The following is a 13,387-nucleotide window of genomic DNA, read 5'->3' on the forward strand; positions in this document are numbered from 1 at the left end:
AAAAAAAAAAAAAAAAAAAGAACAGTGTTACATCAACATAGCATAATCATAAAGACTTCTGCCTTTATTGTCTGTTACAGTCTATGCCACATGAGACCCTAACCAAGTTCTTTCACCTGTAAGCCAGAAATCAGTCAAGTTAACAGTGAAAGAGCTGAAAACGGATACAACTGAAGAGAGAACAACTGATAAGGATTCCTCTTTCAGAGCCAAACATGAGGTTAGGTTTAAGTGGAGGCCAGAGTTGATAGTTTTCTGAATAAAAAAAAAACCTACAATTTCCAGCTTCCCCTGCAGCCAGGCAAGTCCACATGAAAGGGAGGAGGTACTATGGGAGGAAACAGTGCTACAGTCATTTTCACTCCTAAAAAAGGTCACAGCCATCTTACCTCCACGCCCAGGCATTCTCAACCACCCCAGTGGGTGCGATTATGCCCTTTGCCATGAGTGTCAGCCAATGAACATGATCCCACCCGTCTGAAGTCAGATGCCTCTCTTTTTCTGCTTTCCTTCTCTTTTAAGCTGCCTTAGAAACCTAACAAGTCATGCATATCTAAGCACTCCTGGTGCGTTCCTGCCTACCAGTAACCAACTTTCTTGGATGGCTGGTGGTCTATAAAATAGCTGATATGTTTAGGGACTATGTCAGGAATAATGACAAAGAATAGCGGTGGTGGTGGTATTTTTGCATATTTGTTTACTTTAGTGATGTATAAATAATATATAATAATGTTTCCTTGGTACAATTCAAGATCCTATTTAATAATTTTTAGTAAGTTATCAAGTTGAAGAACTTGGTGGTAGAGCAGTTGTTAGTCTCCTTGATACTACCATCAAACATTGATAGCAGCCGGATTGACCAAGCCAGAACCAAAGGGCAACACTGGCATCAGAGCTTCGTAGCTGGCATCTCTGTGAAGCCAGTGTGCTGAGTCCAGCATGGCCATGTAAGGGACAGTATGACACTGTTCCCTGCCCCTGGAACAGAGCCAGCAGGACGGGGGCCTCCACATGAGTGTCATTGACTGTTGTGGGCATAAGGCGTGTTTGTATAATAATAAACATATTTTCTTGTTCTTCCCAGGAATGTCCTCCCTGTTAATGTTAATGACCCCATTATAATCAGAGACAACATGAGTCTAGGAAGGTATGGCTAATGTCTTTAGCAAAATGGTAAGTTCCGGGACCTTCAGGACAGTCCTTAAGGCTGTGGAAAAGAACTCTAAATACACGAGTTCAAAAAAAAAAAAATCTCTTCCAGGACAGCCAGGGCTACACAGAGAAACCCTGTCTCAAGAAACCAAAAAAAGGGGCTGGTGAGATGGCTCAGTGGGTAAGAGCACCCAACTGCTCTTCCGAAGGTCCTGAGTTCAAATCCCAGCAACCACATGGTGGCTCATAACCATCCATAACAAAATCTGGTGCCCTCTTCTGAGTGTCTGAAGACAGCTACAGTGTACTGTACTTACATATAATAAATAAATACATCTTTAAAAAAATCTCAACTATGCAAAAATATAAGTATGCAATATGAATTGTATAAGGAGCTTTACATCTCTAAAGGAACAGAGGCAGCTACGCTCTGAGCCAACTTGTCAGAAAGATATAAAGACAGGCAGAATCTTGAGTTCAAGGTCAGCCTGGGACCAAGTTAGGTCCAGGCTGGATCAGAATGGTAATTCCAGGGTGGAGTCCCACTCAGCTATCTTTTTTTTTTTTTTTTTTTTCTTTTTTTTGATTTTTCGAGACAGGGTTTCTCTGTGTAGCCCTGGCTGTCCTGGAACTCACTCTGTAGACCAGGCTGGCCTCGAACTCAGAAATCCACCTGCCTCTGCCTCCCGAGTGCTGGGATTAAAGGCGTGCGCCACCACGCCCGGCCCCACTCAGCTATCTTATAGTGTATGTTTGCTCTCTCTTTCTAACAATCAAGGGACTAAAGTCACAGAATGCTTAAGAGGGGACCTGGAATAAATAACTGAATTGATATGTAAATAAAAACCTGGGCTTTTGTTCTGCATGAGATGAGCTAGCAGAAAGTGATAGCACTTTCTTTCTTTTAGAATTTTTCTCTAGCAAGAGCTGAGCTGTCTGGAGATTTCTGGAGAGTGAACAGATCTTCTAGAATGCTTTTAACAGGATTTCTGATTTGGCCAGAAAATCTATGGAGAGAAACACAGCTCTTTTAGAATTTTTTTTCTAACAGGATTTCGGACCTTGGTCTCCGGAACCCAGACCTAGCCCAGGCTGGTCCTTAGCACAGTGTGCATAAATTGGAACCTTCTATCAAGATTTCACAGTGCTCCAGGCCATGGTGTCGCAGGCCTTTAATCCCAGCACTTGGGCGGCAAAGGCAGATGGATTTCTGAGTTTGAGACCAGCCTGGTCTACAGAGTGAGTTCCAGGACAGTCAGGGCTACTCAAAGAAACCCTGTCTCGGAAAACAAAAGAAAAAAAGAAAAAAAAAGATTGCACAGTGCATGTGATTCCTGACACTGTGCAAAAGGTACAGACAAAAACAGGAGCAACTTTTGATGCTTAGGAACTCACAGGATAGCTCCATGGCTAAGGCAGCTTATAAAGGAAGGCATTTAGTTGAGGCTTGCTTACAGATTCAGAGGGTGTGAATCTATTATGAGCATTGCAGGGAATGGGGCAGCAGGCAGGCAGATGTGACTCTGGAGCAGTAGCTGAGACCTTACATACTAATTCCCAGGCAGCAGGCAAAAAAAATTGAGACTAGGCCTGATGTACGGTTTTGAAACCTTAAATTCCACTTCCAGTGACATACCTCCTTCAATAAGACCACACCTCCTGGTCCTTCCTAAACTACTCACAAACTGGAAGGCAAACCTTCAAATAGATGAGCCTATGCGGGCATTCTTATTCAAAGCCCTACTCCTACGTTATAGGTTTCTGATATGGATCAGATGAGGAAATGCACGTACTTCCCGCTGTCCTGTCCTGTGCGTCAATCAGTGCCAACTTATGATTGCTTACTTTATAAATATGTGTGAATTGTAACTAGACAGTCTTTAAATATGTGGTTGCTAAAGAATATTCTCCCCGAGCTCTGTAAATGCCACATCGGACTGAAGTCAAACCTACGAATACAAGGTTTGACCCAAATCCCTCCGTGCTATGAGAGTTTGCACCAAGGGTCATAGCGCACTGGAATTGGAGAGATCTGGCTGTTTGTGACTGAAATGCAAACAAATCAAATGATGCCGTGTGAGCCAAACCCAGGCTTGGATCAAGGTTAATGATAGTCATTCATTCATTCATTCACTCCAATGGATTCTGAATGGTTTCTGCTCTGAGGGGTCATACTATTTGGGAAGTTCAAACTCCTGGGCTGAAAGTTCAAGCTGAGCAGTAAGATTAGGCAAGGATAATGTAGAACCTGCTACCAGCCTGCAGAGGGAGCTCGGAGCCAGGCAGAATCTCCGCTAACCCACCTGGCTTGCAAATAGCCTGTACTACAGGACCGGACAGGTCTCTTGCCAACAAGGGCCTTTGTTTAAGAATCATCATGAAAAACCCAGCACCTAGGAGAAATGAAAGCGACGCCTACAGCCCTTGGAGGGACCTGTGTCACCCAGCAGCTGCTGCTGAGCTTCGTTGGCTAGACGGGAATGGACACATCTGCTTCGCTCTTTACAGAATCAGAAACAGATCCTTCGACTAAAGTCTATACTTCATTTTAAATAAATTATAGAGAGTACTTTAGTATGGTGGCCTAATAGGCCAATGCAGAGCATGAGGTTTGGTTTCCGTGTATCCAGGGTTCCCCGAGAGTCTGGAAGTCTCTGAGGTCATTGTGGGTTTGGGGTTATGATTCTGGGGTCCCACTGATCACTGTAGGACCTGGAGTTTGAACAGCTGTATGCCCACAGGTTGCTTTAGGCCAGTGACTCTAACTACAACTCCTAATAGTTAACAAACATCACTGGGTCTGAAATTTGTTATTCTACCTCTAGTAGGTTCATAGAATCCAGAGGTGATCAAGGTCATAGACTTGGAAGAACATGGTTTCAAAACAAATCCACTTCAACAGAAGCATAAAACATGATAAAGCAACACAAAACATGATCTATCACTCACTGGTAAACTCCCTTTAAGAGAACACAAACTTACAGAGAGAGCTGAAATGACTGATAGAGTCTTACTGTTTAAAAAACTAGCGATCACATAAAAGATTTAAAGATGCACAAACTAAAATCTATTCAAAACCTTGACAAGACACCCTCCGAAGTGAATGTAACAGTTAAATTGAAGGCAAAAGTCCAAAATATGAAATTTATCAAGGAGATTAAAACATTGAAAGCAAATAGCTTGGGTGTGGTGGAGCACTTCTTTAATGCCAGCACAGAGGAGGGAAAGTTAGGCAGATCTCTGAGAATATGAGGTCAAGCTCTGAAAGGAAACCACTGTGAGCCAAGACTGCTATCTCCTGCTAAGCCATCTTTCCAAAGTGACAGATACAAGACAAACACAAATTAAGGCAACTCGTGAGAACCAAGCTATCACTGCAGCAAGTTCTTAGTGGTGGGATACTTTACAGAAGGGAAAATGAGACACAGCCCTCTTCAGATGAATAAACTAGACTTGGAAAGGAAAAACACACCCAAACAGCAACTCAGTTAAAACGAGAAGGAAAATGATGCGAACGATCAAGTGAAGCAAAACAAATGACCTGGCACATCTACAGAAAAAGCAAACCCAGCCAGGTGGTGGTGGCGCAGGCCTTTAATCCCAGCACTTGGGAGGCAGAGGCAGGTAGAATTCTGAGTTTGAGGCCAGCCTGGTCTACAAAGTGAGTTCCAGGACAGCCAGGGCTACACAAAGAAACCATCTCGAAAAAACAAAAAAACAAAAAAACAAAAAAAAAAAAAAAAAAAAGAAAAAGAAAGAAAAGAAAAAGTAAACCCTTTTTTTTTTTTTTTTTTTTAAAGATTTATTTATTTATTTTATATATATGTGTACACTGTAGCCAAAGAGATGGTTGTGAGCCTTCATGTGGTTGTTGGGAATTGAATTTTTAGGACCTCCGCTCGTTCTGGTCAACCCTACTCACTCCAGGCGACCCTGCTTGCTCCGGCCCAAAGATTTATTTATTATTATACATAAGTACACTGTAGCTGTCTTCAGATGCTCCAGAAGAGGGCGTCAGATCTCATGGAGGTTGTGAGCCACCATGTGGTTGCTGGGATTTGAACTCAGGACCTTCGGAAGAGCAATCGGTGCTCTTACCCTCTGGACCATCTCGCCAGCCCCCCAAACCCATTTCTATAATAACTTTAAATGTAAGTGCTCTCAACTTATCACTGAAAAGATACAGACTAATTGATTAGATTAAAAATTAAGAAACAACAACTGTATAAGGTATCCAACAAACACACTTAACTGGTAAAGATACCCCAAACTTAACATCGAAGGATGAAAAACAAACTACAAGAAAATGGAAGACATAAACAATTTGCATAGTTAGCCTCTTATCATACAAAATAAATCTCCATCCAGAGCTATTTAGAAGAGAAAGGACATTACATATTAACAAATGGAACAATTCATTAAGAAGACATAACAATTGTAAACCTTCATGCACCAAACACTGTAACTCCTAATTTAATAAAAACAGACACTAAAAGACATAAAAGACCACAAAGATCCTGATACAATATAGAGGGAAACTTCGATAGTCCATTCTCATACTCAGATAGGTCTTCCTAACTAAAAACAAGAAAAGAAACTTTAAAGTAAAATGTAATATTGGTGAACTGAAGCAAGTTAAAAAAAAATGAGATACTTGTTTGTATCCTATCAAACCATGATACAATAAAACTAGAAGTCAATAATAAGAGAAACCACAAAAAATACTGGAAAGAGTAAACAACACATGAACAGGGAATCGTCCAAGAAAATCAGAAAGAATTAAACAAACAAAAAAAATTTCTAGAGACAAATGATAGTGGAAACGCCTCCTATCAGGACCCCTGAGATGCAGCCAAGATAGTCCTAGAGATAAGGGCTCATATTAAAAATAATCTCGGGATTGGAGAGATGGCTCAGAATTTAAGCACACTGACTGCTCTTCCAGAGGTCCTGAGTTCAATTCCTAACAACCACACTGTGACTCACAACCATCTGGCAGGAGGATTCCTGAGTTCGAGGTCAGCCTGGTCTACAAAGTGAGTTCCAGGACAGCCAGGGCTACACAGAGAAACCTGTCTCGAAAAAAAAAAAATTAATAAGATTTACAAACCACACAATCATCCAATTGATATGGAAAAGACATTTGAGTAAGTCCAGCATGCCCTTATGATAAAAGTTCTGGAGACTTTGGGAATAGATGGAGCATACCTTAAAATAATAAAGGCTACACAAAACAAACCCCTAGGCAACAGTATCTAAGATGGACAGAGAGATAGAGCACTTCTCTAAAATCACAAACTAGGCAAGAATGCCCACTCTCTTTCATTTGATATAGCACTAAAAGTTTTCACTATAACAATTAAACAAGAGAAAGACAAGAAAGGGTATAAATAGGGGAAGATGTCAAATGATTTGTTTTTGTTTTTATTTTTGTTTTTTTTATTTCGAGACAGGTTTCTCGATATAGCCCCGGCTGTCCTGGAGGAACTCACTCTGTAGACCAGGCTGGCCTCGAACTCAGAAACCTGCCTGCCTCTGCTTCCCGAGTGCTGGGATTAAAGGTGTGAGCCACCACTGCCCAGCAAACGATTTGTTTTTAAACAACATGATTCTTTCTGTAAAAAACTCTAATAAGATTACTAAGAATCTCTTTGACCTAATAAACATTGTAAAGTTGCAGTATTAAAAAAAATTAAAGTTTTAAAAAAGTACTACTTTATTTGTATTAATAGTGTACTCTCAGAGAGAAAAATATATATAAATATTTTTTATTTAAAATAACTCCAAAAATTGTTTAGAAATATATCTAACCAAAGAAGTAAAACAAAATGAAATCTATGTAACAAAAGAAGTGAAAAATTTACATAATGAAAACATCAATATTGAGAAAGGAAATCACAAAAGCTCCTGGATTGGCAAAAATTAATGCCCATATTACTAAAATTTATTTCATCAAATCCAGATTTGATGCAAAACTTAAAATTCTGATATTATATTTCATAAGTGCACTTCTGCCTTAGTTAGGGTTTTACTATTGTGAACAGACACCATGACCAAGACAAACTCTTATAAGGACATTTAATTGGAGCTGGCTAACAGGTTCAGAGGTTCAGTCGGTTATCAAGGAGGAAACATGGCAGTAACCAGGCAGGCATGGTACAGGAGGAGCTGAGAGTTCTAAATCTTCATCTGAAGGTTGCTAGCAGAATACTAGCTTCCAGGCAGCTAGGATGGGGGTCTTAAAACCCATACCCATAGTGACACACCTACTCCCATAAGGCCACACCCACTTCAATAGGGCCACACCTTCTAATAGTGCCACTCCCTGGGCCGAGCATATACAAACCATCACAATAGGCTTAGAAAAATAATACAAGAATTCATATGGTATCACAAAAGACCATGAACAACCAAAATAATCTGAATAAGAATGCTGCAGGGTTGTTTCAATCCCCACCATCAGATTACACTATAGAACTATAGTGATAATAAAGACAGCATTGTGCTGGCGTAAAAACGAACAGGTAAACCAATAGAATGGAATAGAGTACCCAGAAATAAAAAACAAAGCTATGCCTACTTAAGTTTTTACAAAGGAAGCAAAAACAAACAAAAATATTCACTGAGGGTGGGGGCAGGGGGTGGGAAGCCTATCCAACAAATAGTGCAGGCAAAATGGGATTTCTGCTGCAGAAAAATGAAATTAGATTTTTATATATTTCACACTGCGGAAAAAATAAATTCAAAATAGATCAAAGATCTTAATATAAAACATGAAACACTGAAACTTCTAGCAGAAAAAAAAAAGAGCACCCTTCAGAATACTGAGGTAGGCAAGAATGTTCTGAATAGAACACTAAGAGCACGGGAACCATCTCCCCTAGTATCACCAGATGAGACGACATGAAAATGGTTTCTATAGAGCAAAGGAAACAACCAGCGGAGCAGACAGTCTGGGAGGAAAGCCTTACCTGCTGCGCTTTGAACAAGTGCTAGATACGAGAATTTTCAAAGAATTGCAGAAAAATACCAAGCAAACAAAAACTGACAATCAACAAGTGGGAAAATGCACTGAATAGACACTTTGTGAGGAAGACACACAAATGACCAATAACAATTTAATAAAGTGTTCAATGTCCTTGACCATCAAGTACATGCAATTAACAGCCTGGTCGAAATGGCTACCATTAATTTGACAGCAAATATTGGAGAGGAAGTGAAGAAAGGAACCCTTGTTCACTGTTGGTGGGGGTGCAAGTGAAAATAACTGTTGTGGAAATCAGTTTGGAAATTTCTCAAAAACTTAAAAATAGAACGGCCATTTGACCCACATGCATTTCACTGCTTGGCCTAAATCCAGGGAACTTCAGCCCTACCATAGAGGTATTCAAGCCCTGTGTGTATTATTGTTTTATTCCTTATAGCAAAGAATAAGGAATATCATATTCAAGGATAAGGAATATCTTACTCATCTGTCAACAGAGTGGATAAAATAATATATATTGAAATATAATAAAAATAATACATTATGAAGGAAAAAATAAAATACTATTCAGCCCTAAAGATCACAAAATTTGAAGAAAAGTGTATACACGTAGAATGTGTATTAGGTGAGATCATACACCCTTAGAAAGAACTGCACGTTCTCCTTCACATGTGGAATCTAGCCCATAATTTATGTAAACAAATGTGTATCGTACAGAAAACAGACTAAGGCTAAATACTGAGGAATGAGGATGGACTGGATGCAAGTAATGGACACAAATTATAAAAGAGGGTGAAAAGGATGGCTCTTTAAAAGTTAATTGTTTTCTAGTTCCAAATCTGTTGTGGATATCTTGTTTGGGATGATGGATAAGTGTGTAACATGTTTGCTAGTATAAAATCCAATATGAAGTTCTAGTTTTCATCTGAATGGCTACTGTATATAGAAAACTTATTTGGTATGGCTAATTTTTATTTGTTGATTTATTTCATTCGCAACTTTTTTCACAGTACTTTGATGTTTTAAATCTTTTTCCCTGTGGACTCCCTGGAAGTGTTTCAGGGACACACACAGGTCTAGGGGCTACCTTTAGAAACATGTTGTCGCACAAGACAGTTTATCACAGTGCTATTTATAGCAAGGCAATTTTCCGGTCTTGGTCACTAGCCAGGCTTCCTCTTGCATTGTATGAAGCTGGCTCAGAAGCCTCTGAAATGGCTTCTACACCAGGGAGAATTCTTCCTAAGTCTCTAGACTGTAAGGACGGTCTGAACCTGCCCCACTGTGGATGCTGACTGCTGGGTGTACACCCAGGAAAACATGACCAGTGGCTTCCCACAGATCCACCCTGCCAGGACCTAGCAGTATTTCAATGATGGATTATGATGATCTTGCTGTTGTGTAACACTTGCTCCAAAAAGGTGCTCTATTAGTTGCCTGTTGAAATTGAGAACAAAATAACCAGAGCCCTAACTGACATTTTTTTTTTCTTATAGTTCTGTCAACGACTGGTTATTGGCAGAGCTGTCATCTATAGGGAGGGGGATCTCCAGTTCTTGTGGTTTCTTCTTCCTCAAAACACATCACTTCAGTTTCTTTCCATGATCTGACAGAATGACAGCCTGTGCCTTGGCAAGCCTAGTTCAGCCATTGATCTGGGAAAAGACAATTCAAAGTGCCAAATTCATAGTGCAAAGGAGATTCATTCCATGTGGCCACCTTGGGAAAAGTTGCAGAAAGGACCCAATGGCCCCAAGTCCAAGCGAGTAAAATTAACAAGGCACACTGAGCAGTCCGGGACAAGATGTGGTTGCCTGACCACTACTATCTCAGCTCTCGCCTTTCCTGCTAGGTCCTTGCCAGGTCAATCTTTCTCCCAGAGACAAGTCCCTCCTCTAGCTCTAGTCCATCCAGAGTTCCCAGGGCTTCTGACCTTTCTTCCTGCAGCATGAGAGCCTGGTACACTAATTTCTTTGCGTCTACAGTTTGAATAAAGAGCCTCGAAGAGAGGCTGTCAAGCAGGCTGGTTTCCTTCCAGCTTGGGACCTTCTTTCTCTTCTCCTATCTTGTCCTCCTTACCCTCCGCATCTCTCTCTTCTCCCTACTCTTCTCCATCCTGCTTTTCTTCCTCTTCCTTTCCCTACCTGCTCCCCTTCCCTCCTTTTCCCTTTCCTTTCCTCTCTTCTTCCCTCCACCTTCTTTCCTGCTCTTCTCCCAGCCCACTCCTCATTCCGTGATGCTCAGAAGAACCTTTCTAATTACTCCGAACCTACCTGGTAAATCCAGGTCCAACCTGATCGTCTTCAGTGTTGCTCTTGCCATGTGACTCGCCAGCCACAGACTTAAGAGACTTGGACGTGAGCGCACCAGGCATGCTACTGCACTTGCCAATACCCAAAGAGTGAAGCCAAAACGCAGCAGCCATGAGTGGGGCTGGCTGTGGAGGAGCAGAATCCTCCTTCTTGTGATTGCTTTGAAGACTGAGTGACACAAACCTCGTGACCTGAGAGGACAGTGCAGTCTTCACCTGTCAAATGCCTGTGACTGTTATAATTAGCCACTATTATGACACTTTAACTCCGGATGACTTGGAGTCCTTTGCACAGCTATATGTTTATTTTGAGTGACAGTTCAGTGTCTGATGATTTTTTTAATTGCTTTTAATTTTGCAACTACCACCTTAAGACATTGTTTTAAAGCACCTGTAAGATTCTTTCGTTGCCTTCAGAAGGAAGGCCCAATCTTTTACTATGGTGGTTTGGATGAGAATGGCCCCCCACAGGTTCATAGATAGGTTTTAGTACCTGATCACAGCTGGAATAACTGTTTGGAAAGGATTAGGAGATGTTAGAGGAGATGTGTCACTGGGACAGGCTCTCAAGATGTGAGCTCTCAGTCCAGCGCCATGCCTGCCTGCCTGCCTGCTGCCATGCTCCTGGCCAGGATGGCCATGGACTCTTAACTCTCTAAATACGATATGCTTCTATAAGATCTGGCCACAGGCAAGACTTTGGGACACTTTCTTAAATGGTGTCTAGTGGGGAGGGTCCAGCCCATTGTGAGTGGCTTTCTTGTTCTATAAGAAAGCAGCTGAGCAAGCCTGTAAGCAGCACTCCTCCATGGCCTCTGCATCAGTTCCTGCCTGGACTTCTTCAGTGATGGGCCTGCAAGAATAAGCTGAAATAAACCCTTTCTGCCACAAGATGTCATGATGTTTCAAAGCAATAGTAACCCTAACTAAGACACACCTGGATAATTCCTACTTAATTCCTGGATATTCCTAAGAACAAACAACACCTCACTCTCAACATCCCCCACATTCTGAATAAAGAGATCTACTAGGTCTTCTACAGTCTCTCCAGCCTTTATTCCCAATTAAAGGTCACCATACCATAACAGCCTGCCCTCTTATAGCTCTGGACCCATCCTGACTTACTAGCCTCTAAGATAGTGAAGGACCAGTAAGTATATGAATGGACTAAGAACCCACTCCCTTACCTGAGTGCCGTCTTTGGCCCTGGTCTCTGGGAGTGTGCAGGGATTCCCAGATTCAGCTCTGTGTCCTCAGACCAGCAGAGCACCTGGAAGAAAAATAGAGGGCATTCAACAAACAGTTGCTGAACTGACCAAGCCTGCTCATTCAGTCAACAGGTTCACCAGCACGGAACTGAGGATTAAAAAGAAAAAAGACAGTTAGCTAACACTGTAGCATGATCCCAGTCAATTTTGAGACTGAAGGCAAGTTTAATTTTCCCAATCCGCTTTTTATGCCATCTTAATTACATGCAAATATTCAGGGCGAGTAGTATAGGGAGGGATCAAGCAAGACAATGGTCAAGGAACAAGCAAGACAATAAACACAAAGCCCCATGACCACTCTGGTGGTAGCTGTGTCTAAGGATCATCAAGATATCTGAGCCTACTTCTGTTCTACCCTAAAACCAGATTCTTACTTCCTTGTCCTTGGTCAATGTCAGGTCCCTCCATGAACTTACTTCTTTGTCTTGCTCCAATGTCAGATTCCTACCTGACTTTACTTCCTTGTCATGGCCAATGTCAGATTCCTTCCTGAAGCCCATTTCCTTGTCCTTGGCCAATGTCAGACTCCTGCCTAAAAGCTCTCCACACTGAACAGAGCTTGGTCCCCCGCAAGACCCTCTGTTTTCATAAAGCATAAGTTACCATAAGCTATAGTTGTTGTGTTGGCCACCACGTAGCAGCCACGGCTGGCTAGGCTCTGGGAGAGACAACAAACCGAAGCAACCCAGATTCTTCCCTCTACCTGCTTTCAGGGATTCGCAGGAGGTGCCCAGCACAAAAGTCTGTCGAGGGCTCTGCAAATCCTTCCCGGTGGATTTTACTCCTCAGTTCTCTTGCTGAGAAGTAAACCTCAAGAGTGGCTGTATGCAACCCTAAGCTAGCCACTATCTCCCCATTTTCTGTGTGCCTCTTTAGCTTCTGCTCTCCTCCATCTGCTGACTTTCTCTGACCACTCCCAACCGCTGACAGCACCAGCTTCCTATGCCTGTTTTGACAAGCCCTCCTCCCTCCTAAGCGTCCAGCACTACTCTTCCCTTGTAGGGCATGTGGGACCATGCTACCAGACAGGCGTAAGAACTGGTAAGGTTGAATGAGCTCAAACCCTGGGAATCTCAGAGATTTGAGAATGGCAGGAGTGGAGCCATTCTCTCCATGTCTCTGTGCTTGGGAACCTCCTCCCGTGCCCCGCCCCCAATAACCATGACACCTACTGAGAGGACCTTGGACTCTCTGTCATTTATTATACCTCCTAGAGTTCCTCTCAATGTTAATGAGGTGTCTAGATAGCCTTGAGCATTCAGCCTATGAGTTGAATACCCTTCCAGGGTATTTGCCAAGGACCAGCCTCTGCTTGGAGAGGGGTTCTGACTGCTTGGAGAGGGGTTCTGACTGCTTGGAGAGGGGTTCTGAGAGAAGGGGTATCTGGAAGCTGCGAAAACAAATGACTTGAAATCAAATTGTGGGTCCAAGCTAATGGCCTATGTTCTGCTCATTTCAGCTTCCCAGGCTGCTTTTTCTTTTCTTTGCTCCCCTTTCTCTGGAAATCTCCAGAAAGTTCTCTCTCTCTCTCTCTCTCTCTCTCTCTCTCTCTCTCTCTCTCTCTCTCTCTCCCCTCTCTCTCTCTCTCCACCTTTCTCGTTATTTCTCTGCTCAAGACAGTTCTCCAATAGTCTAAAAGATTCTCTGCAGATCTCATCCTTTGCACATCAT

At 42.1% G+C, this 13,387-nt stretch overlaps 1 protein-coding gene across 1 annotated transcript in view; it reads right to left on the minus strand.

The window, feature by feature from the left end:
- Nucleotides 1-833: 833 nt before the first annotated feature.
- The window catches only part of LOC110316829 (high mobility group protein B2-like), an 82,334-nt gene continuing 69,780 nt past the window's right edge, over nt 834-13,387 (minus strand). Inside the window, exons 3-5 of the mRNA XM_021191220.1 lie at nt 11,636-11,718; nt 10,411-10,617; nt 834-978 (exon numbers count right to left, since the gene is read on the minus strand). Of these exons, the coding sequence (XP_021046879.1) occupies nt 834-978; nt 10,411-10,617; nt 11,636-11,718 (435 nt within the window). The remainder of the gene's footprint in view (nt 979-10,410; nt 10,618-11,635; nt 11,719-13,387) is intronic.

Source organism: Mus pahari, chromosome 2 (assembly GCF_900095145.1).
Source record: "Mus pahari chromosome 2, PAHARI_EIJ_v1.1, whole genome shotgun sequence".
Classification (NCBI taxonomy): domain Eukaryota; kingdom Metazoa; phylum Chordata; class Mammalia; order Rodentia; family Muridae; genus Mus; species Mus pahari.